Source organism: Pyricularia oryzae, chromosome 4, assembly GCF_000002495.2.
Source record: "Pyricularia oryzae 70-15 chromosome 4, whole genome shotgun sequence".
NCBI classification, from domain to species: domain Eukaryota; kingdom Fungi; phylum Ascomycota; class Sordariomycetes; order Magnaporthales; family Pyriculariaceae; genus Pyricularia; species Pyricularia oryzae.
In genome coordinates, this window is record NC_017851.1 from 3,592,809 (window position 1) to 3,615,874 (window position 23,066).

Here is a 23,066-nt window from a genome sequence, read left to right on the forward strand (position 1 = left end):
TTACTCGAGCATGGTATCGGCGTTCAGGGGTTCAGGTGGGCAATCGGAGGCAGTTGGGCTAAAAGTCATGAAGACCGCGAATTCGACCATGAAAACTGCTCGGCGAGTCAAAACCAGGCGAGGCCAGATCCCGTCAAATAATGAAAAGTCACTGCTTTGAACCGGGAGCCCATGAGTGAATGTTTCCATGTTACTCTTTTTGAGTCTAGACTAGTGCAAAGTATACGCTACCCCGGACCTCGATTGAGAGTGGCTGAATATGTTTTCCCCCCACTACGTGCATGATATTAGGTTCGAAGCTCTGAATAGTTGACCCTGCGCTCGCAGCATATATATGTGCCTTGTACCCAGTCCATCTTTGTATTAGGAATTACAGAGACCAAGCCAACAGTTATAGCTATAGGCTACGTCAACAAACTCTGCAACTTCCTCTGTAAACTAAAATCCTCAGTCCTCGCAAATGCCCAACATGTTACCCACCCTCCTGTATATCGGTCTACCCATTTGCTTAGTCGCTGCCGCCCCCCACGGAGCTTTTGACTCGGCCAGCACAGAACGCCGCTTTGTCCAAGACCTGACACACATTGGCATCGGCGCTGGCGAAGCTCGCAACATGCCACTGCCCCCGAGGATCCCGGACGTGTCCTTTCATTTGGAGATGATCTCTCCTGCCCTCGCAGGCAAGCATCCCGCCGCAGTCTTGCCCCTGAAGGCGGACGAGACGGGCGCCACCACCGCCGACGGAGGCGCAACGCGCACTATGGGACCGGGATCAGGGTGCAACGCCGCCAGTGACACCTTTTACCTGGAGCGCGGGACCAAGAGGCTGTATCTCATGTCGGAGGACGGTAGGAACAGGCTCTACGCGTTCTTCCAGAATGTCACCGTGACGGACAGGCTCGGGTTCAACAGGGCGCACTTTATCGACGATGGAGTCAAGGGCGGTTACTACAACTGCGAGGTGACATCGCAGCAGCAGCTGGCGTGCCAAGGACAAGATGGTCCCGGGCAGACAGTTGATTGGCGCCTCAAAGACAGGACGGTCATGGCGGATAGGGAACACAATTCTAAACTTCCCCTAGTTGAGTTGCATGTGATGGACATGAAAAACGACGCACCGCATTGAACACGCTTTATCTTTTTTTTTCACAAAGGCCAGCAGGACCTTCCCTGTATACTGTAGGTGCTGACACCAACCTGATCAGTTCAAAAAATTGCAGAGGGTAGCCCGTTCAGTGATTGTTAAACAGGACAGGGTATTCGCTGATGTGTTCGTAGTCTAAATAAATGTTCCCCCTTGGGAGAAGATGATGAATACCCTGAGACTAGCCCTGATGCTCGGGACCTAAAAGTAGTAGACGGTTCGCCCATGTTCGAGCACGCCTGCTATCATCAAGATTGACCAAAAGGCACTACATCTGAGCCGGGCGCTGGAGTGGGAGCAGGGGAAATTGGTGCTGGGCTTGGCTCAGGTAGCTTCGGGACTGTATTTGCAGGCATAGAGGGTGTTGCTGCGGTCACGTTTGGTGTTGATGGAAGTTGAGACTTTGGTAATGCGGTCGCATTTGGTGTTGGTGTAAACTGAGTTTCTGGTGCTGACGTGGGCACAGGCACACTGGTAGGCGGTCCAAGTCGAGGATTGATTTTTGGCGAAGCCTTTACAGTCGATGTATCGACTTTCGTCGTTAGGGTTGACGAGACGGGCCGCAGAGGAGGTACAGTTTGGGTGCTGACACCTATGTGAGAAGTACCAGTGCTTGCGGTAGCTATAGGACCACTTGAAGAAGAAGGGTTGACAGAGGGCACAGGGGCCTGCGCAGGTATCGCCCGTGGTATATTTGGGGCTTGCTTAGATGCTTGTGCAGGGGTTGTTGGCAAAACCTTTGATTCTGCAGGATGGGGTGGCACGGCTGGCAAGTTTCTGTCGGTTTGAACTTCAGCGATGGCGGGCGGTGGGCTCTCTTCTTTCGGCCCGCCGTGAAGAAAGCGGTTCGGCACGCCTTTCGCAGCGAGTTCCCCAGTACCGGCCCATGTCCCCAGAATGCTACTCCACTTGTAGTCGCCCTCGGTCAACCGACGGATCTCCTTGTAGGCGTTCATGTTGGCAAATGGCAGGCCCGTCTTAGGATCCCTGTACTTTGCCACATGGTTCGTAATAACGCAGTGAGGAGCATGTCCAGGCTCTATCAGGCGGTCAGTTATGTTAGTTCTGGACGAACCAGCATAGTTGGGTGATGTGCAGGTTGCAACTTACTGGCAAGCTTGGTAAACTTCCGCCCGAACAGTATTTGAGTTTGCACCGTCTTGTCCTTGATCGCTTCTTCGTCAAAGTTCTGCAGTACAATGCAGCTCCTGGTGACCCTTCCATTGACACTTGACTCCGACTCCGTCTTGGCCGCAGTTGGATCTTTATCCTCTGGCGGTGACGGATCCTTTTCTGGCTCTTGGGTGGATGCCGTCTTTGGGGCCTCCGAGTGAGATTTTGGGGGCAATTGTGGTGGCGGCAGCGTGGGTTGTGACTGTATAGGTGCGGTTTCTGTCTCCTTAGGCACGGGTTCCGTAGCTGTGGTAGTCAAAGTAGGAGGCACCAGAGATAGCTCTCCTTGCGAGGGATTTGGAGGAGCAAGGACGTTAGACACGACCCCTGGATTAATCGAGAGGCCCGGCATCTGCATGGGACCTTGAACAGCACCAATTGGGGGCGGTGTCATCATGCTCACAGGAGGGGCGAGCACGCTACTTGGAAGGGGTGTTGCTGTAGCTTCTACAGGTACATTTTCTGCTGGAAGGTCAATCGGTTGGAAAACAGCCTGGTGGAAAACAGGAGCTGCCAACGCCGGTGTCGCGATCGGCTTTTCGGTGGATTCGGACTGTTCAGCCGCCACCGGGGGTGCATTCTTCATCTGCTGGTCGGCGTCAACCTCAGTCGTGGCAGCTCCGGGCACTACAGTATTGGGAGCAGTACCCGGGTCTTTCTCCGTGGATGTGGAGATACTTGCAGCCGGGGCTGCGGGAGGAGGCTGCTTCTTCCTCCGTGGTGCCTTCTCCTCCATCGCAACCATCCTGCCCACGTTCTTCATCTGTCCTTCGCTAAGTTCCATGATGCCGGTCCAGAATGTAACAACAGGGCCCTCCAAGGTTCGGTTGTATAGCGCAGCCAGCTTGCGCTCCCGTTCCTCCTCTCTCTGCTTCTCGGCCTCTTCCCATCTATTTAGACTCTTCGAGTTGCGTTTCTCCACTAGCTCCGCCTCGCGCAGCCTATCGGCCTGCGTCATGGGGGGCTTCTTCAGTGCTTCGAGTCGCTTCGCCTTTTTCTCTTGCTGCTCTAGTTGTTTCTTCCGCCTGACTTCTCGCTCCACCATTTGCTGGTGCAGCTGCTCCTTGCTCATCCGTGTCGTTGACCGCTCCGATGCTCTTGTGGGCATATCCGCCGCACTTGGAAGCCAGCTCGTCCGCTCACTCTTCTTCTTCGGCCGGGGAGGAGGCGCAGGTACAACCTGCCGTCTAGGCAGATGATGCGATGACGACTGCGCCGCAGGCTCAGACCCGGCCCGCGTCGACGGGGTGCTTTCTATGCGCACGCGCTTGCGGAACTTTGCCGGTATCACCTGTTGTGCCTTTCGCTTCTTTGCAGCCGCGCGCTTCTCCTTTGCGATCTTCTCCAGCTCCTTCTCGCCCTCGAGCTCGTCGTCGCCCTCCTTGGCGTCGTCGTCGTCGTCCGAGCTCGAGTCCATCTGCGCGTCGGAGCCGTCGTCTCGGTCAGCGTTGTCGCTGAAGCCCTCGTCGTCATCCGCTTCGGCAAACAGGAGCTCCAGGTCTGAGTCGCCCTCGTCGCCGCCCACCCCGGCTGCGGCCGCCTCCTGCGCAATCATGCTCTTCATGCGATTGCCGGCCGTGGACCTGCGCGCGCGGCCTGTAGCTAGCCATTCCACTTGCGAGTCGGCGGCCGACGCGCCACCTCTGCTGTCGTCATCGTCATCGCTGCTGTCGCTAACAGAGGGCGAGGCATGCAGTGGTGGCGCCTCGGTGGGGACTTCGAGATCCGTAGCCATGTTTGCGAGCCCAAAGGTCTGCAGCGATATTCCAGGAGACAATTTCGGGATGTGGTCTTGACGTGGTTGAATTCAATCAATTCATGTTCGTCATTGTCGTCATGGCTTGGCGGCTATTGAGTGAGGTACCTGGAAGATGAAACTGCCAAAATATTCAAGCTGCTGGTTGCAGTGAAGACTGAAGACGCGGCGCGCGTGGCGGCCCCACTAGACCCGCCTACTCTACAGCGAGTGCAACACTACTACGGGAGAGACCAGGCTTCCAACCCCACCTCCTCTGAGCTTCATAATGGCCCTTTAATATAGAAAGAAATTTTCCTGATATTGAGGGAGGGATGTTCAGAGGTGATGCCGTGTCCCAAGATTAAGCCACCTTACCTGGGAGCCAAATCGTCCTCTTGTGGCTAAATCTAGGTATCCGGATACCTAGATACTTCGTTTTGATATGCAAAGCTCTTCTGCTGCTGTTGAATGTACTCCCTGCAACCGATATTCGAATAGTTTCAATATGTTCTGCATACATTGCTAGCCTACCTATGCGGGCACACAGCCAAAAAAGCTAAAAAGTAACGCTTTACTACAAAATAGCCTCAGTCCGGTCAAGAAGATATATCTCAATCAAGCACCAATAAACGCCCTCCAAACCCGGTTCCAAATGCAAAATTATTTAAAGTACAACAATAATCTATGAGCTTCAAAACCTTGTCATACTTGCTCGTTATAACTCACCCATACCCTTCTCACACACCTTCTCCCATTCCTTGCAGAAGCCCAAGAAATTCCGACGCACACACTTGCGCTTAGTGGGCGAGATCTGCTCCGAGGTTGGCGTGGAAGTTGCCGCTGGTGGTCCTTGCGGTGGCGCAGTGATAGGATGTTGCGTGGGAGTAGGGGTCAGAGTATGGCTGTCCTCCGTGGTCGTTGTCTTGTCATTGCATCCCCAGAACTTGCCCGGAGTCTCGCACGTGGTAGTGGCTGTGGGTATGCTACTAGTGCTTGTAGTAGTGGTGGTGGATGTTGTCTTGTCCTTGCATCCAAACCATCCAGGGGTCTTGCACGTTGAAGTGGTCGTTGTTGAAGTTGTGGTAGTGCATGGCGTTGTCGTTGTCGTTGTTGTCGATGTAGCCGTCGTCGTTTCATCCAAGCATCCCCACCAGCCTGTCATAGTGTCGATTATTAGTGGTGACATTCTTTACATGAATAAATAGCTGAATGCAAGCTTACCTGGAGTCTTGCACGTCTCAGTCCGAGTCATCGCCTTTGAAGTTGTTGATGAGCTTGAAGTAGTTGTGCTCTCCGTTCCATTGCTTTCATACATCTTCCAGAGCTCACAGTCGCGACACTTTGGTGTGAGCTTGCACTCGGGGACTTCGTCGTACTTGAGGAGGACATCTTTGATGACTGTGCGGATTTTGTGTGTGCCAACACCAACTCGCCACCCCTTATCTGCTACAACGTCGTATACACACTCGTACCCAGCGTGGCACTTGGTTTCTAATGCATAGCCGGCGTATGAGCAGGACGCGGTTGCTCCGTTGCAGCTACCCATATAGATAGGATCCGCAGTGTGCCCAAAATGATAGGCGCCAGTGTTCTCTCTTGTCTGAGGAAGCTCAGGGTTCCCGGATGGGGGAACGGGAAGACCAAGCCTACCCGCTGCAAGCGCCTCCGGAACGGCTTGGAACGTGACGGCTGGGAGACCATAGGTCAGACCGAGGAACGAGCTGACGGCCCCGCCTAAACTGTGTCCTGTCAACCAGACATTGGAGGTTGGATACAGCTCCGTGACGTTGGAGTAGAGCTCGCGGGCTGCCATATAATAACGGTTTTCCTCGCGCAATGACTGCGACACACAAGTAACATTGCATGCATATGACGAGGTCGCGCAGTCGCAAACCTGACGCCACGTCCACTGACCCTGTTGAGCACAACAGCAGCTGAAAAAGAGGTTGTCGTTCTCTTTATCGTTGGTCGTCGTGCCCTCGCCATCAAAGACAGCCAGCGATGTGCCCTTGAGCCCGATAACAATGGTCGAGTTGTTCTCATCGGCAAATATATGCCCCCGCAATCCATCGGACTCCCATCCAAAATCGGCGCTTCTGTTGAATCCCTCTCCAACGTCCTCCCAGTCCGGCAGGTCGGGAGTTTCAACATAGGCATTCGCCGCCATGTATGCAAGGTTGACAATGGTGTTTTTGTCTGTCACATCCGGTGTCGACACGGCATCGACCGTCCACGCGTCAGCAGAGAGTACTGAAACAAAGCCCCTCTCCCTCGCCTGGGCCACCATCGGCTCAACGACTGATGGGCGTCTGTCCACTAGTCTCTCTATACTTCCGGGTCGACTCCTGGCGTTCAGCACAGGCAAGCGATGTTTATCGAATCCATCCTCGGCGGACAGCCAAATGCCTGCCTCTTGCTGATGCACATCCTGTTTTCTGTGTAGCCGAGGATGCTTATGTGTGCCGTGGTGGTAGATGTGGCGGAGTGTAAATTTATGCTCGGCCGGAGCGGGAGGTTCAGGTTTCAGCGGCCCCAGAGGAGCCTGCGGTAGCGGAAGGACGAACTGCTCATGGGCGTTGTTATCATGCGGGGCGATGGCAGCCGTGGGCGCGACGGAGAATGCCAGAAATGATAAAAGCAGTTGCGCGGTGATTCTGCCAGCAGAAGTACACCTATGCGTGGAGTTTCGTCTGGTAATCATGTTGGGTTATGATTTGGTGTGGTGTGGTTGAAAGCACGCCGGACCGTGGCAGATCACCGGCGTTTGGAGCGCGTTGGGACGAACAGGTTGAACGAGCCAACAAGAAGCAGAAAGGAAATGAGGTAGGAACCAAAGTAAAATAAATGAATGTAAAACTTTGGGTCGAAGCTAAGCCGCAGAGATATGTCGGCCGACGAAAAATAAATCGTCAACAACGATCAGCTAGACATAGGTATTACCTAGGCAATGTAAAAGAAAGGTTGAAGGTAATGACGAGAGCTCGGTCCGGAGTATTGACTCCTCCCCCACGGAAGTTACGACGACAACGGCGCGTGCCAATGATGTCCCAGTATGACCGCATGCCCATGGATGGACCCATGGAACCTAGCCGATACGTGGGCTTGCCCCGGCCGGCAACACACCACCCACGTGACCTGAGCGGCGGGGCACTTGACCACCAACACTTGACCATGCTCCGCCCAGTCTTATCGCTTTCACAGCCAACATCTAATCTCTTGGGAATCATACGCCGTGCCGATCTAATTAATACACGATATAGTTACTTACTAAGTAATCTACGCAGGCACTGTTGTGTGTTTGACATAGGTAAGAGATTTATGTATGTGCCTAGTCTTGGTATTATATTGGTTTATCCTTCCTACGTTTAATGATATTTGTCCTATTGGACGCTTAATCCATCAATCATGCTGTCAACATCCGTCTCCGTTGGAGTCGGATCGAGTCGAGTCGAATCGAATCGAGCCGATAATTATCCTATAACTCGTTCTAGTTCTAGGCTCTATGATATCGCAAGCTAGGATTTAGCTTGGGCTCAACTAAGCTTGTCTGTGGTCGTTTGCGGTACCGGTACATCGAATAGTTGCGCACGTTTCCATGTGTGCCGAGCACTGCGGGTTGTCCGCTCCTCTTATAATCAGAAATTCGACTGGAGAGTTGTCTCCTGGTCGATGGTCTCCAAGATAACTGAACTTTGATAACATTTCTGCCCACTAAGGGCAGAGTCTCAAACGGTCTCGATTTCTTGGGGGTCAGATCCCTTACCATTGATCTTGACCAGGGCTAAGTCAATAAGAGCCTGTGCGTAGTGTCGGTACTGCCATCTCTGGCCTAGCGTGGTCCTCTCTGCCTGGTTGATGGCGGGTGGGCTGCATGTGGACCCGGTCAACGGCTGGCAGCCTGGGGATGACAATGACATGCAGTCTCAGGTACCTCGGTGGAATCAAAGTTAGTTAGAGTCACACTCACACTGTGAAGATTGGCAATACATACGTACGTGGTAAAATCACTGGAAACATTGGTGATAGCATTTTAACGTGTGATCAACCAAGGCCTGACTTTGCAGTGGACTTGAATGGGCTACTGACGAGGGTAGCTCCGAGCTTAAAGAGGGGTTATCAAACAAATTGTACGAGAAAAAGGGACTGTACCTTCAACTCGAGACAGTCAGTCTGTTGTGTTCTTTTTTTGGGGGGCTCGAAAAGAGCCCTGTAACACCTGTTGGGGTGGTTTCACTGCCTGTCATCCTTGTCGCTCATGCGTCAGCCTGCTGCACCGCCTGCTGCGGCTCCAAACTGCGGCCTGCAGGCTCAACCTTCGAGGTGTCTATTGTCGCGTGAAAGTGGTGCGCTGAGCTCACATGTTTACTACGAAGCGTCACACCAAGACAACTTGCTGCACGGCTTCAGCTCCACTCTCCTATTTTCATACAAATCGCGGAAACTGTTTCGACATAGCCATTTTTGGTCAGGTAAGCTTGCTTATTATATATGTTGCGGGCCATTTGGTTTTGACGTTGCTGGCTTCCGTCATCAAAGTCAAGTTCGTTAATGCCGTTCACTCAATCATCCATCGCGATTATCACAATCACACCTTGGCTACCTACCTACCTATATACATATATTAACAACCTAACTACCTACCTACCTGCCTATCAAATACATTGCGCACCTATCAAGCCACCCACCCAAACTTGCGCACTCCTATCGCGCATGACTGCCACTGACCAAAATGACATCCAGCTTATTTGATATCATCATGGCACCCACTTCAAAAGAATCCCCGCCAAAGAACACGAATCCACTTCGTTCAGTCAAATCATTTACACGACACGAGACATTAAGCAAAGCAGATACCGACCCAATCACGAGACAACGTCCGCAGCGAGCGAGCACTTTCCAGAATGGGGCATCCCCGAGGACAAATACCGCCGACGCCTTTGAGACCCACGCCGGTGACGATGATGAGGATCAGCCAGAACCTCCACGAGCGTCCGTTGATATGGACGACCTGCCCATCGAGCTAGTGAGCCTGACGGATAGTTTTATCGAGTCCCTGTCGGCAAAAGTTCATCCGACTCCACCAAACATCGACAATCTAGCCAGGCTCTTTCAAGAGTTTTACCACACGGCTGCCACACATATCAATACCCACATATCGAGTTTGCTATCCCGGCAATCCCGGGAACATTCCCCAGTCCCCTCAAGCTCCGCATCCGCACGTGCCTCCCCCGCAAGCCTTCTCCGTGCCAAGGCGGCCTCCATAAGCGGCAAGGACAAGGCCAAAGCTTCCGGCGCATCCAAGTCTGAGGGAGAACAGCAAATGATCACTGCTGAGGAGCTAGCCGAGAGGAAAAGAGCCAGGAAAGCATTGGAACAGAAACGAGGGCTTCTGGAGGAAGCTGTGGAAAGGCGACTCTGTGAGGGCATCTACCCTCGAATATACCGGCACCGAACCACGCAGGACGAGGCCGCCGACGACAAGCTTAGGTCGAAAACTGCAGCCCTGGCCGTTGTCGGTATAGGTCTAGCAGATTTGGGGGTTGACTTGGGCGAGGTGCCAACGCCCGAGGCTGGGGTGGAAAGGCAGGAGGAGGTTCGGAAGTGGTTGGACCAAGCAAGGCGTGACCTTGAGCTGATGAACGAGTCGAGGTATCCTCTGGGAAAGTTGAACCGGCTCAAGGCAGCACACAAAAGCATCGTGGATACGCTGGCGCACTTCCACCCATCTTCGTCTGCCGACGAGATCATGCCCATGCTCATATATACCCTAATCACACTCTCTCCAGAAAAGCTCAACGTCATCAGTGACCTCAGCTTTATTCAACGATTTCGTTGGGAACCAAAGCTTACAGGAGAGGCCGCTTACTGCCTTACAAATCTTGAAGCTGCCATCAGCTTTCTGGAAACGGTCGATCTGTCAACATTGAGGCCTGATGAGGCTCCATCCGGACCGTCAAAGAACAGCAGGCCAACCACACCTAGGGCAGAAACCTTTCCTCCGGCATACGCATCTCCTGGCTCCTCGACATCCACTCAAGCTGTGGATACGATGACCGCAAATGCGGCGCCTGAGTCCATGAAACCAACACTCTCGCAGACAAACCTTCGGGCTACTGCAGCGGCGCAGCTTAGGAACCGGCGTCTCAGTGATCTGGTCAACACTCCAGCTCAGGCATTCGGGGCGGCCAGCGATGCCGTATTTAGCACTGCCGATCAAGGCATCAAAAACATCACCAACAGCCTTGGCGACAGTTACAACTTCTTCCTCGGCAAGTTGACCGGGGACGTCGTCCCAAAAACGCTAGACGATGCCAGGAAGCTAATCAGCACACCACCTCCCGACGATGACATGTCTGTCAGTGGCTCTGTCAATGACGACGGCGAGGGCCGCCAGGGCTCGCGTGTTGTCAGCAGGGATGACAAGGTTCTCAGCCTAATCGGGGGCAAGAAGGCTGTTTCACGTGATCGCAGTGTGGACAGCACGAGGAGTGCGAGGAGTGCAAGCAGCAGCTCGAAAAAGGTTCTATTTGCGGCCGGAGAGGACAGGTCTGCCACTCCAACGCCTGCGCCGTCAACTGGCTCCAATCCAGCCCTTATCGACTCGGTACGAAACTTTGGTAACTCTCTAAATCCAATGTCGAGACTGTCTGGTATTGGCATGATGCGTGGTTTCGGTAGGACGACCTCCACGCCTATCGCGCCTCTCGCAAAACCAGAAGGTGGCGACCTTGCTTCGGTAAGTATATTTAACTCTATTTTTGCTCCCCATACCTCACAAACAACGCCCTTTATAAAGATCACTGCTGAGATTCCACCTTCCAGGCCTTCCCCGACATTGCTACTGCCTTGCCTCCTAAGCAAGTACCGCAGATTGCTCCACCAGTCAAGAAGTTTATGGAGACGTCAACAGCCGCTGAGCTCAGGCTTGGTGACGTAGGGGACCTGCTCCGTGACTACCGCAGGCTGGCTGCTGCTCTCAAGGACAGGGATGCCTTCAAAGAGACGTGACGCGCGGTTGCGTATATAGTGATCAAACATTACGGAAACTCAAACCTATGCGGGGATGTCAGTTTTTTTTTTTTTTAACCCATCCTCGAACACACTTTGAGCTAAGCAGGTGGTCTTTGCAAAATAGAACGCAGATCTTATTCTATTCTGGGGAGAATAGCTATTTTGCGATCTCTTGGGTATAGATAGTATCGTCTCGCACCGGGGAATTACAAGGCTCCGAATGCGACGCTGTGATTTTTTTTCTTTTTCATTCCGCCATGTTTGTATCATAGAAAAGAAAAGATTAAAAAAAGACCGGGGAAATTGGGGTTTTATCAGCTAGAGCATCACATTTATATGAACTATTCAGGTCTGGTCGTGAGTAGAAAGGTGGTCTGAGTGTTTGTGTATTCACTCCTCAAACTCGGCCTTTGGTTTGGCGACGTAAACTCGGTCTTCCCCTCGCGGGCATATAGAGCCTCGGTCGGGACCTTCCTTAATTCTCATGCCGGCATGCCTGCCAAGTCGAACCATGGATTTCGAATGTATGGACCTGGGGACTTACGTTTTCAAGGCTAGGATCATTCCAGGCGACCCGCGGACATCACTATAGGGTACTAGTTATTGTATTCGCATGTCTGACAACATGCTCAGAGATACATGATGCAGTATGTTTGATTGTCGTCTATTTTTGTACGCCGTCAAGGGGCGCACGGTCAAATATATATAAGCAATTTGCAGCCAGCCAGCCCATGCCCATCCACCATGCAACATGCAACAAAGAAAACTTGAAGAGAGTAAAGAAGAAGTTAAAGGATCTATAGAGCTAGTGAGATATACTGGGTGGTATCGAATCATGAATGTCCTGGTATCCTATGGTGCGTTACACTGAACTGCTGGAAACGGAGAGAATTTTGAACAAAAAGAAATAAGAGTGGAAGATCACAGATATCCCAAAAGAAATGAAATATTTTAATGTCCATTTACCGTGACCTTTGTGGGACTTTTGCAACCGTTGGCAGCAGCGTCACTGCCGATGAACTTGTCCATAAATGCAATGTAGTCGTACTGCGGCATTCCGCGATCCTGGGCAGTATCAGGGCCGTTGTGCGCTGGGATGATTTCGATGAGCTTATCAATGACCTCATCAGGCACCAAACTGTGGCGGAGGTCCATTTCCGTGACATATGGCTTGCCATCTGCCACTTCGCGGAACGACTGGTAGACCTGCTCGGCAGTGTTCTGGTCTTCCGTCACCTCGACCATGAAGCGAATGAATTGCTCGAAGGTAATGCGGTCGCGGCCCTTAGCTGTTTCGACAAAGTATTCGTGCATCTCTCCCTCCGAGAAGACGACACCAAGTGAGGCCAGTGCGGCACCGAACTCGAGCTCCGCCAGGCTGTTGGAATCGTCACGGTCAAAGTGGCGGAACACGGACTCGAACTCCTCGAGCTGAATAGGCGTCAGGTTCGTCATGTTCCGTGCCACCATCTGGTTGTCGAGGAATGCAAGCTTCTTTGCGACAGAGGATTTTACCAGTCCTAGCTCATAGCAGAGCTCGTCATAGGTATAAGTTGTAAAGTCGTTTTCCTCAATGTTTGCCTCCTGACACTTGGCATCCACAGCTCCTATAGTCTTGAGATACTCATCGAGAGGGGGTAGGTTTTCGCTCAACTTGCGAACGTGATGCAGTTGGTCTTCAACATCACCCTCCAGCCCAGAAATGGCCAGCTGGATGGTGTTGAGTGCCAATGCAAAATCATTTGCCTTGTCTGCAAAGGACTTGCGCAGCGCGTTCTTGATATCTCTGATGGTCTCATTGATCAATTGGCCGCGCTTCATCTCGGCCGCTGCCAAGTTTGCCCACTCGCCGTCCAGAACATCAAGTCGTAGTTCCGCTGGGGGCTCGTACGGCCTTAACCTATAAGTGCCTAGCTTTGTCTTAATGTTCCCGAGCAAGGTCGCCAGCTCGCTCTTCTCTGCGACCCATTCACGCTTCTTGCCTCGCTTATACGAGGCGAAATCGGTAGCTTGCGCCTTGGCATCCGTGTAGGAACCCTCAAACTTTGCCTGCTGCCAGCTCTCGACTTGGGCACGGATGGCCTGAAGCAAAGCTGCCATGCGCCTTTCGTATGCACTCTGCATCTCCCATGCGCCCTGCATGTTGTTGACAAACTTTTCGACTCGGCGGCCGGCATTCTCGACCTTCTCCATCTGCGAAAACGCGTGGAACCAATATGCAATGTACGTCATCAAACTGCGCTCGTCAGGCTTGGCGACATCACAAACATCTTCGACATCCAAGAGCTTGGGAATGCCGATTTCTTTGTGAGCAATGTCGAAAGCCATCTGCATGTTGCCTTTGTGGTCTGTTTTGTCCAGGGCATCATAGTCGATCAGATCCGGGCGGTGGATGTCAAGCAGGGCGCAAAAAGCGAGGCCATCATTCCAACTCGCACTGAAGTCCCGCACGTCGCATTCTTCATAGCAGGCCGTCTTCCTTTGGCACCATAGCAGCAATCCCTCTTTTGCTGTAAGACCTTCCTCGTTGATGTCGGAAATGGTAAACCTTAAAATGAGCGTCCAGATAAGACCCTGCGCGCGAAACAAATGTCAGCTTCAGATGACAGCTTTTCAAACATGGGATGAGACAGGCCTACCAGGACAATCTTCCGGTTACCCTTGACGATATCCTCAGCACCACAGTTGGTCAGGCGGATGCCCCTAGACTGAATGAAGCCCAGGGCAGTATTGGCGTTTTCATATTGCTGAACAGGCAGTTTTGGCTTGGAAGCGAACCTCCCCAGTGACTCCGAAGCCTGTGAATTTGGCGAGTTGGTTAGGTGAAGTTTCCCCAATGAATATGCCAGCATAATGGGTAGGGATTAGATATCAAATCCTAGAGGTTCAAGAAAACGTACCAAGCACTCCAAAAGATGAATTAAAAGGACCTAGAAACCAAGAAAATATCAATTGTATTAGCTTGGTTTTGTCCGCGTGTTGACATCAAGTCAAGTGAACTTACGCCATCCTTCAAATCTTCGACCAAGTTTTTCGTCTCTAGTGATCGTTCAGCAAGTTTGCTGTTGGCCCATTTCTGAAAAGTCTTTTGCTGTGTTGATACCCAATCTTCCTCCATCTTTGTCAGGCCGCCGCCGGCGGGCTCGGTCGCTGCAAGAGCTTCCTGGGCGGAGCCGGAAGAGTAAAATCTTTTGCGGGAAGGGGAATCGGCTTTCTTGGAGCTCAAGCCCACGGGGTTGCTCCCAGAGCGTTGGAGTCTCGCGAGGGCGAGTTGCTTGGCGTTGCTTCTCGACCTGGGCAATGGTGATCCGCAGGCAATTGAGCACGAATCAATGCTGCTGCTGGTGCTGATGAAGGAAGCGCGCTGGGAATCAAACACGGAATCTTTATCGGAGAAGTCGTACGATGATGTTGTTGAAGAAAGAGACAGCGAAGGCGGCCGATTGAGGCTGTTGTCGGTGTGGCCGCCGGGGTGGTACGAATTCTCGTTGGTAAACAACGGCCAATCTTCTCGGTTGCTGGGCACGCTCCCTGCGTCATGGGGGTATTGGTGGTCCATTTTGGCGGGGTATCGGATGGTGGTACCCCAAATTGAGTGTGCACTGCACTGTGTGTGCACCCGGCACAGGCCTGACCTGGGCTAATTGGGGTTTATCGATAGTTGAATTTATTTCTTGCGTTGCACCGAAGGCGGCGCTCCGGCGGGTGGCTGGCCTTCTATGTAATTCTCCTGCCGGCTTTTTGCGGGGAGGGTTTTAAAAATCGACGAAGGAAGTTTAAGTGAAGATCGATCGCAGATCAACAGCGTATTTTGTTAAGTGTCTCCTAATATGTGACCTTGGCACAAAACAGTCTTTTTTGGACGACAGGAACGCAAAAGAACATATACAGTCGGAAGAAGAGTCAAAAAAGTCTAGATGAAGCACCTTCGTCCTGAGACAACGGGAGCGGATAACAACAGCCTTATACACACCACCGCACTGCTGGTTATTGTTGGCAGTGCACTCCCTCCCTCAGGGACCTGGGAGGGACGGGCATGAATGAAGACGACACTTTTTGCCGCTTCCAATGATACAAATCATCCCAGTATCTCCAGATTCGGCATCTGAAACATTCGACCAGGCCCTCCAGGATCTGCCATAAAGCATTTTTGGCTAATCAGATTGAGCAGCAACCCAACTGTGCCTGTTCATCGGACCCCGGTTTTAATATTCATTGGTCGCAAAGCCACATCTTCAACAATGCAAATGCAGCGGGGTTACTTGGCCTCCTTCGCATGACGTTTCCCTTTGGAGAAATCTCCTTGCTAATTAACCTAAAATCCAAGCAGAGGAGGCCCATGGTTGTGCTTTATCCCGGCATTTTTTTCTCGGGCGATTTTCCTTCGCTCTTTCCATTCGACACTCGTTTTGATTGATCGCAGCACCAACGATGGATTTAGCTACACTGACGCGTTGCTACGAATTCCGCCTTGCTCATCCACATACCAGTAATGTGCGGCTGTCCTTTTCCTCGGGGATTTTGACGGCTTTCGTGGCGTAACCATGTCCTGTATCCGCCATACCTAAGGTACACGACTATCACCTCATGTTTCTACCGTATCCGTTCATGCTAGTCCCAACTAGCCCAGTGGCCACAGCCATAAAGTCGCTCGGCGCGCTTCGGCATCTGCTTTGATCCAATGTCAGAACCATGCTACGTGGTACACTGCCGACATGCAGAGTCTGGGCCGGAACTTTGCTAGTGCAGGCCTGGCAAGGATGCTCCCGACTTGCTGCCGCCCTCGAATGCTGATCTTTCTGGCCTTGATTTTCTTCGGACCATCGTTTGTATGGTATGTGGACTGTTCGCCTCTCGACGGAACTAACGCATGAATTTGGGAAGCGTCGGACCCGCCAGCTGTGACGACTCACTCATTCACCAATCGACTCAAGTCTTTTGTACCTACCCCCTTTTGCTTTTGCTCTCTCTTATTTTAGGTCTCTGTCTAGGGATATTATTGTCGGTCATGTCCTTTATCTGTTTCAATTCGGCGGGATGTCCACCTCTTCCCGCCGCAACCTCTGGAGCAAACCCCTCTTTCTCCCTACCCTTCAATTTCACATCACGTCAGCTCAACACTTGAGGGCTCATCTTGATTCGCCCAGGTCTAGGCCCAAGTGACCGGCCAAGGGCGGCTGAACGAGACCCAACAAGGCAGGAAGTTTCGACAGCCCGTGAACTATAACGACATCCCTTCGTAAGGATGTACGTGGGGTTATTCACAGTTGCAAGCCGTGAACCAGACTAGACCCTGTATCCAGATTCAGACTCGGATTCTTCCATGGTCAGCCCTCGGCAGGTTTCAATGCTGGATCATCAATGAAAAAATAACCTAGAGAAATGCATCACGGGACAAGGCAAATTGCCACGGATGTAAGCGGCACTTCGGGATTTGTTCTTGGAAGAAAAGAAGCCTTTTCGAAATCCCACAAGAATAGCGTTAACACCCAGATCGCTTTATGATACCCTACATGGCGTTGCTTTCCCATCTGCATCTTTTTTACCGTCACCTCTTTTAATACTAGTTACCCTTGTCTAAGTGGTTCCTATTATAGTCCTGTATTACTGTAAAACACTCCTGCGGGGCGTGGCAGATCGGATTACAGGGTGTCTAGAGGAGAGAGATTGAATGGACGAACATGTTTCCTGTCTTCTCTTAAGACCATTCGCTTTTTTTTGTCTTACTTTTCTGAATTACGAAGCCTTTGGTCAAACTACTGGCTGGGGAAAAGGACTTGCTGGGATTACATATCGCTGCATCCGTCAAGTCTGATCAGGTACATTTAGGGGGAAAAAAGGGGGCGAAAGAAAAGACCAGAATGTCCGGCATCTGCATTGCAATGATAACTAAAAAAATCTATATCCGTCAATGTATCCTTTAAGCCCACAGCGTGTGTTTAATCTCTATGGAAACTCATCCAACAACAAGTCCAAACTGACCGTCATCGCCTTTGTGTTTGATTCTAATACAAATGGACAGATCACAAAAAGACAGCCCCCAGGACAAAAGCTTTCAAGAAAAGGGAAGCTACAATTCAAGGCCCAAAACGACGCAGCTCTCTCCAGCTGCGCCGCTGCACCACATCAGCAATGCCCTGACCTTTGGCTGTCAACTGCTCGCTAAACGACTGACACCACATCAACTCCATGGCGGCTTCTCCAGTCGCCATGTTGATCTCTCGATAGTGCTCTTCGACCACGGTCAGGGGCACGGCAAGCAGGTCGGGCTGGACACTGCGTTCCAGCGCAAAATCTAAACTTCTGCAGATGCTGACCGCGAGCTCTTGCGTGCTCTTGCCGCCACTGCCGACGCCACCACTGCTGCCGCTGTCCGCCATGGAGCCTGACCCGCCTGGAAGCGGCGTCGCCATGAGACCCATCGACATGCCCTCTGGCTGCGTCATGTTGTAGAACTCGGTCGAGAAGAGCTGCGGAAAGGACCCGGGGATTGGCTCGCAGATGGCTTGGTTCAGGCGCTCAATGTATGGCAGCAGAATCAACAAGGCCGTCCAGTAGTAGATAAGGGATGTTGCCGTCTGCAGATCTCTGAATCCGTACGTGCTGTCCGCAAAGGGTATACTCGTCGAATCGTCGATGGGATTGACCCAGTATAACTGATGTGGCACCTGCGTGCCATCGCCGGCCAAGTCGTGATCAAGCGACAGAAGCCATCCATCCAGTAGGCCTTGCACGTTTAGACAGTTCCCCACCAGGTCGTTGGCCAACATTCTCCTTTCCAGGGTTGGGGCGTGGGGAAGTATATGTTCGGCGCGGGACAACAAGGCGGGAACAAAGGCGATTACATCGAGCAGTCGATCGATTGCTGCTTTTGGGTGGAGTTCCCACGGCACACTCGTCCATTCGGGCCTTGCAAGAAATGTGTTCTTGCGGTTGATGACAGCCGCGAATAACTGACATGATCCAGGAAGTACGTCAGTAGACTCAACTACGGTTTGAGCGGTACATCTCGAGAAGCTCCTGGGTTTGTTGAGAGACAGTGAGTGGCTACTGAACTCACAGCATTTGGTCGATACACCCGAGCGAAGAAGTGGTGTGATGGAAAGATCTTGAAGTGTTCGGGGCCAAGCTGTTTGACAGAGCTCGAAGGTGCAGGATTCTGAATCCATGACGGCAGAGATGAAGATAGAGCGGACCAGTTGCGCTGAGCACGACAAAGAACCGAATCAGTCAAGACGGACCCTCACCCATAAACTACCAGACACGTCGCCTTGTTCCAGTTGGTGCGCTAACCTCAAAGAGAAATAGACATATGCTGTCCGTGCCTGTTACTTTTCCTAGAATCTCGTCGCGAACTTCCTCCACGTCTGAGATGTGCGTCAAGCAACGTGACCGCAGCTCAAATTCAATATTATACATGGACCGACGTGCATTTGGGCGCTTATATGGGGGTATCGAGATGGTCTTGAGTCTGGCATCGTTCGAAGATTGTCCGCTCTGGTCAACCGTGGACAAATCCGTGTTAAGAGATGCGATCTGTAGGCTCAATGCTACACCGGAGCAGGACACCGAGACAAGATCGTCCCATGCATGGCGAAGCGGCTCGATAGGCACCATGTCAAACCCATCTGTCTTACTCGCCACCGGCGTCTCGGGGGCACCTTCATGCTTCAACACTGCCGGCTCCTCATACTCTGGTCGGTCGGGTCCCGAGAATGCGGGGGTCTTGCGCGATGATCTGCCGCTGACGGCTCGACGGGGGTGCGACGAGCATCGTCCATGTTCTCGGGGTGTGCCTATGATGAAAACCCTCTCGCGCTCGTACCCTCCGCAATCTCGCCCGCTGTCTGTGCATTTCCTGCGCTCAAAGCTTCTGTCAAAAATCTAGATTTGCAAACCCGAATCAGAGCTATGGTACAAGTTTTGGCTTTACCTGCAATATGGGCGTGTGTTGTCACACTTTGCCGAATCTGTTAGTGGCCAAGATCTGTGGGAAGCAAAGTGCTTGCGGGGCGAGCTTTTCTGGGTGTTGACAAGGAGATGTGGGAAAGTGCAGCAGCGCCGTAGGTACATACCTTTACCCTCCTGCCTCGACAAGTGTTGCAGCCTTTATACTTGCCAGCAACCCCAACCATGGTTTATACTTCTTTTTGTAGATAAGTAAGTCGGCACAACTACGGCAGAGGCCACTACTGTATGAAATGTCTGGGGGCGAGAACCAAAGGGAGGTAGCACTAAATAGCTTCAGCGGAGACTTTGCTCTTTTGACCCTCCTCTTCAGAGCCCATCGCAAGGCACAGCCGCTCCCAGTAGGATTGATAGCCAAGGCTGCCGGCAGACGACGGGGACCTCCGTGAGCGGTGACGGAAGTGATGGGTGCCTGACCCGTGAGATGCATGCAAGGCCCTTCCATTCATTACGCCATGGCCCTCAGACCGGTCTGTTACCGATATACCATCCAGATGATCCCAAGACGTAGACGAGTCGGAGATGAGAGCTGAACTTGGTTAAAGTAACCTCGGAACAGAGCGTGAGATGTTTAAGCAAATCCCACATAGCTGTTTTCCAGGCTAAGCCACTAGGGCAAGAACCACACGCAATCCATGGGGAGGAAGTGCGGAAGGCTACCAGACAGCTGGTATATCACGTTGATGCAGGGGCCATGTACGCTCTTGGAACTCTCATTCGTCCAATTGTCAGATCCGGCCTGTGCCATGTTTTGCCCCAGGGCTGAGTGGTGTGCATGACCGAATGTTGTGGGTATGACAAGAGTTCTAGGTTGGCTCAAGGAGGGCTGATGGATACCCTGATGTAAAGATTTTGGCTAGAAATGCAACCAAAAGTCGCAGAAAAGCAAACCGGCCTCAGTATTACCAAACACTGTCATCAAGCTAGTGAGCGGTTGATCAGGGGTGATATACATGCTAGTTCTAGTCTCAGGCTGGGAGAGGAAGAACAAGGAGCAGGACTGCACGTACCGAGATTCCTTTTTTCTTCTCTTGAAGAAAGGAACACGCCAAGACCTTTCTTTTGCACCACCCTTCGGTTTGCCCCAAGATTGGGTATTTTGCCCAAATAATTTCCAGGAAACAAGTCGGCGTCGTGTAATGCGAGCAAACATTGGCAGAAATTTCGGATGTAAGATACTAAATCCCTATTGGCTCATCTACGCAATTAGCTGGGCCCGTCAGCAGTATGGGTATGTGGGGGGCCTTACAACTTGCGGGTTTCTGAGAGGCTTCCAGCTTACATCGAGTGACACTTCGAACTAAGCTGCATGCATGTCAGCCCTACCAGGCGGGTGCTCTCCGCCATTCTGCAAACCTACCTTGATTGCCCAGACTGTGTGGCTATTTCAAAATGAAGTCAGAGTTCCGTTTACACGTACGAGAAGAGTCGGCTTATATTAGTGAGCTTGTAACTTTTCCACGGCCGCAATTTGAAATGCCCAAGAAAAACCCATAACAGACAAGCAATATCTTTGCAGATTTTCGGGATGATTCAAGTGATTTCGAACACATGTCTTCTCTAATCCACTCCTCGGATAGTGGTATAATGGAGGGTATAGCAGCATTTTCTTAGAACGGCTTTCTTGCCGACACGCGTACACACACTTATTCATGATGCACATCCACGTCGGGCACCCGTTGCGCTCTGCAGCCGTTGGTAATGAGAGAGCTGACTGCAGAAAACATGAGCAGAGTGATGACCTGTGGTAGTATTTTAGTCAAAGTATTAAGGGTATGTACCAGACGCGCATGGGCTTAAACGCCCATCCTCTTGCTAAATTTGTTTTGTTTTTGAACCCGGATTGGATTCACTTCCAGCTCGTCATATTGAAGACGGACCCATTAAGGGCTACTCGTTGTGAGCAAATGCTTGGTGACATGGGAACATCCATCGATGTCCTGGTGACCTCATGGTTTACGCGGATTGCAGACGCCAGACAGCGATCCGGTCCGACTTTTTAGTGGGTGCCTCGAGTTCCAACTTGCGTGGTTCCTGCGCCTAGGTGTAATGAACATGCGCTCTGGGAAACACGCGGTGTGAGACGGAAACACTGTATGGTGTGCTGGATAATTGCCATAAATACATGATTATTGTATTCAACTTGCATGAATCGTTGTCGATTACTCTTCCACCCTATATGTATTTGTAAGGGTTCATGATACCGTTCTGCAGTAAAGGTTAGCACGTCCCAATACTTGTAATATTGAGGGGTAACTGAGGACTTACCGGGTCGTAAAGAGTCTTGATGTGCTTCATGAGCCCAACCATGCCTTCGCTCCGGCTGTATCCTATGTAGTTCTTCTTGGCCAGCCCCAAACCATGCTCTGCGCTGATGCTACCTTCTCGTTTGGCAATCCATTCGTAGACAAACGGTTCCAATATGCTCTCCACCTTCTTGTCGTAGCGCCGCACGCATACATTGAGGTGAAGGTTCGAATCACCCATGTGTCCATATCCCGTGACAGCCACAACCGGATGCTCGTCAGTGTCACCGAGCAGGCCTGCTTTCTCGATACGCACCTTTGTGTCCTCGACGAGCTGATACATTTCCTTAAGAGGGATGGATACATCGTACTTGTAGACACCGCCAAAGTGGCCAGAGACCTCGGCGATTCCTTCACGCCACGCCCATAGCGACTTAATTTGGGTTTCATCTTGCGCAACCACACCGTCAGATACAATTTCCTTCTCCATAACGCTCTCGAGGAAAGCCTCAAGCTTGGCGCTGTCGTGCTCGGTGTTGGAGCCACTGGTCTCAATCAGGCAGTAGAATGGGTACTCGCCATCGAGCGGCTTCTTGTTCTTGGTCACATCCCGCACCAGGTTTTGACTTGTGCCATCCATGAGCTCGAAAGCGGAAAGAATTTCCGAGAGCTGACCCTTGGCTGCGCGGAAAGCCTGCTGTGCCTTCTCATATGACTCAAGCCCCAAGAAGGCAACATTGACTGCTTGAGGCCTCTGAGGACATTGTATCGAAATGCCAGTAACGATGCCGATGGTACCCTCAGCTCCGATAAACAATTGCTTGAGATCATAACCAGTGTTGTTCTTCCGGAGTTTGCAGAGGTCGTTCAGAATTGTGCCGTCAGGAAGTACCACCTCAAGGCCAAGAACGGATCCGTGTAGACTGCCGTAGCGCAGCAGCCGTAGCCCGCCAGCGTTGGTGGAAACATTGCCTCCGATTTGACAGGATCCCTTTGCTCCCAGGTCAAGAGGGAAAATACATCCTCTCTCAGCCAAGTATTGGTCCACAACTTCGAGGATACATCCCGCATCGGCTACTAGTGTGCCGCTGACCTCATCGAAGTCCCGCACCTTGTTCATGCGGCTTAGGTTGATCACTATCTCGTCAAAAACCGGCACGGAACCGCCAACGAGCCCAGTGTTTCCTCCCTGGGGCACCACGGCAAGCTTGTTTTCGTTACAGTACCTGAGGATCTTGCTGACTTCCTCGGCAGATGCCGGCTTCAATACCAACTTGCAGTGGCCCCGGTACTTGCGCATCCAATCACTGTTGTAGGCCTCGACGTCCTCGCTGGCTCCTTCGTTGGTGACGGCATCAATCACAGCAGAGCCGCCGCCTAAAAGCTTTTTAAAGTAGCCTACATGTTCCGGAGTGACCTGGGAAAAGCGCGAATCTCTTTGGATGGTTGGATATGTTTCGGAAGTGAATTTGACGGCAGGCTTTGGCACATCCTTATTTGTTTCTGCAGTTGAAATGCAGCGACGACTTTGTAACGCCGATGTCGCGGGGGCTGGTAAGCACCTCTTCCAAAGAGCACTCTGCGGCCTTCTCAGAGCTCTCGCGACAGTGTATCTCATCGCCATTTTTGAAGTCCAGACAGCGAGCAAACCAGCACAAGAAGTGAAGAATAGACAGAAAGAAAGCAAAATCCAAAACCAAAAGGGGTGTAGCAGGAATCGAATGCCTTCACTGATCGTGGTTTCTCGTTTTGTCGAACGATCACGCTTTTCCACGTGACTTGTACC

General features: G+C 51.8%; 7 protein-coding genes across 7 annotated transcripts; 2 read left to right on the plus strand and 5 right to left on the minus strand.

The window, feature by feature from the left end:
- Nucleotides 1–231: 231 nt before the first annotated feature.
- MGG_12827 (uncharacterized protein) lies at nt 232–4,209 on the minus strand. The gene is made up of 2 exons (XM_003717037.1): nt 2,255–4,209; nt 232–2,183 (listed from the first exon to the last, which is right to left on the minus strand). The coding sequence occupies exons 1-2, from the start codon at nt 4,050–4,052 to the stop codon at nt 1,393–1,395; spliced, it is 2,589 nt and encodes an 862-aa protein (XP_003717085.1). The 5' UTR covers nt 4,053–4,209; the 3' UTR covers nt 232–1,392.
- A 322-nt stretch (nt 4,210–4,531) lies between these two features.
- MGG_12828 (uncharacterized protein) lies at nt 4,532–7,088 on the minus strand. Its single transcript, XM_003717038.1, has 2 exons — nt 5,277–7,088; nt 4,532–5,210 (listed from the first exon to the last, which is right to left on the minus strand). The coding sequence occupies exons 1-2, from the start codon at nt 6,754–6,756 to the stop codon at nt 4,771–4,773; spliced, it is 1,920 nt and encodes a 639-aa protein (XP_003717086.1). The 5' UTR covers nt 6,757–7,088; the 3' UTR covers nt 4,532–4,770.
- A 1,226-nt stretch (nt 7,089–8,314) lies between these two features.
- On the plus strand, nt 8,315–11,427 carry MGG_06476 (uncharacterized protein). Its single transcript, XM_003717039.1, has 3 exons — nt 8,315–8,524; nt 8,796–10,791; nt 10,878–11,427. The coding sequence occupies exons 2-3, from the start codon at nt 8,812–8,814 to the stop codon at nt 11,061–11,063; spliced, it is 2,166 nt and encodes a 721-aa protein (XP_003717087.1). The 5' UTR covers nt 8,315–8,524; nt 8,796–8,811; the 3' UTR covers nt 11,064–11,427.
- A 267-nt stretch (nt 11,428–11,694) lies between these two features.
- MGG_06475 (alpha-actinin) lies at nt 11,695–15,052 on the minus strand. The gene is made up of 4 exons (XM_003717040.1): nt 14,071–15,052; nt 13,967–13,996; nt 13,706–13,864; nt 11,695–13,640 (listed from the first exon to the last, which is right to left on the minus strand). The coding sequence occupies exons 1-4, from the start codon at nt 14,623–14,625 to the stop codon at nt 12,018–12,020; spliced, it is 2,367 nt and encodes a 788-aa protein (XP_003717088.1). The 5' UTR covers nt 14,626–15,052; the 3' UTR covers nt 11,695–12,017.
- A 729-nt stretch (nt 15,053–15,781) lies between these two features.
- MGG_14849 (uncharacterized protein) lies at nt 15,782–16,482 on the plus strand (the record flags this gene model as incomplete). Its single annotated transcript, XM_003717041.1, has 2 exons — nt 15,782–15,900; nt 16,046–16,482. The coding sequence occupies 2 exons, from the start codon at nt 15,782–15,784 to the stop codon at nt 16,227–16,229; spliced, it is 303 nt and encodes a 100-aa protein (XP_003717089.1). The 3' UTR covers nt 16,230–16,482.
- A 426-nt stretch (nt 16,483–16,908) lies between these two features.
- Nucleotides 16,909–20,202, minus strand: MGG_06473 (uncharacterized protein). The gene is made up of 5 exons (XM_003717042.1): nt 19,142–20,202; nt 19,000–19,025; nt 18,360–18,924; nt 18,127–18,270; nt 16,909–18,019 (listed from the first exon to the last, which is right to left on the minus strand). The coding sequence occupies exons 1-5, from the start codon at nt 19,199–19,201 to the stop codon at nt 17,144–17,146; spliced, it is 1,671 nt and encodes a 556-aa protein (XP_003717090.1). The 5' UTR covers nt 19,202–20,202; the 3' UTR covers nt 16,909–17,143.
- Nucleotides 20,203–20,450: 248 nt separating this feature from the next.
- Nucleotides 20,451–23,046, minus strand: MGG_12830 (D-lactate dehydrogenase 2). The gene is made up of 2 exons (XM_003717043.1): nt 21,303–23,046; nt 20,451–21,242 (listed from the first exon to the last, which is right to left on the minus strand). Exons 1-2 carry the CDS (start codon nt 22,902–22,904, stop codon nt 21,210–21,212), a joined length of 1,635 nt encoding a protein of 544 aa, XP_003717091.1. The 5' UTR covers nt 22,905–23,046; the 3' UTR covers nt 20,451–21,209.
- Nucleotides 23,047–23,066: the final 20 nt, after the last annotated feature.

Coding starts and splice junctions, on each gene's coding strand:
- MGG_12828 (XM_003717038.1), bottom strand. CDS start 6,756: ATGATTACCAGACGAAACTCCACGCATAGGTGTACTTCTGCTGGCAGA. Junction 5,211..5,276: donor TGAGACGTGCAAGACTCCAG/GTAAGCTTGCAT, acceptor ACACTATGACAG/GCTGGTGGGGATGCTTGGAT.
- MGG_06476 (XM_003717039.1), top strand. CDS start 8,812: ATGGCACCCACTTCAAAAGAATCCCCGCCAAAGAACACGAATCCACTT. Junction 10,792..10,877: donor AAGGTGGCGACCTTGCTTCG/GTAAGTATATTT, acceptor TCCACCTTCCAG/GCCTTCCCCGACATTGCTAC.
- MGG_12827 (XM_003717037.1), bottom strand. CDS start 4,052: ATGGCTACGGATCTCGAAGTCCCCACCGAGGCGCCACCACTGCATGCC. Junction 2,184..2,254: donor GAAGTTTACCAAGCTTGCCA/GTAAGTTGCAAC, acceptor ACCGCCTGATAG/AGCCTGGACATGCTCCTCAC.
- MGG_06473 (XM_003717042.1), bottom strand. CDS start 19,201: ATGGTTGGGGTTGCTGGCAAGTATAAAGGCTGCAACACTTGTCGAGGC. Junction 18,925..18,999: donor AACACACGCCCATATTGCAG/GTAAAGCCAAAA, acceptor CTTTGAGCGCAG/GAAATGCACAGACAGCGGGC. Junction 18,020..18,126: donor GGGTGTATCGACCAAATGCT/GTGAGTTCAGTA, acceptor GGATCATGTCAG/TTATTCGCGGCTGTCATCAA.
- MGG_12830 (XM_003717043.1), bottom strand. CDS start 22,904: ATGGCGATGAGATACACTGTCGCGAGAGCTCTGAGAAGGCCGCAGAGT. Junction 21,243..21,302: donor TCAAGACTCTTTACGACCCG/GTAAGTCCTCAG, acceptor CCTTTACTGCAG/AACGGTATCATGAACCCTTA.
- MGG_06475 (XM_003717040.1), bottom strand. CDS start 14,625: ATGGACCACCAATACCCCCATGACGCAGGGAGCGTGCCCAGCAACCGA. Junction 13,865..13,966: donor TTCATCTTTTGGAGTGCTTG/GTACGTTTTCTT, acceptor CCAAATTCACAG/GCTTCGGAGTCACTGGGGAG. Junction 13,641..13,705: donor GTAACCGGAAGATTGTCCTG/GTAGGCCTGTCT, acceptor TTTCGCGCGCAG/GGTCTTATCTGGACGCTCAT.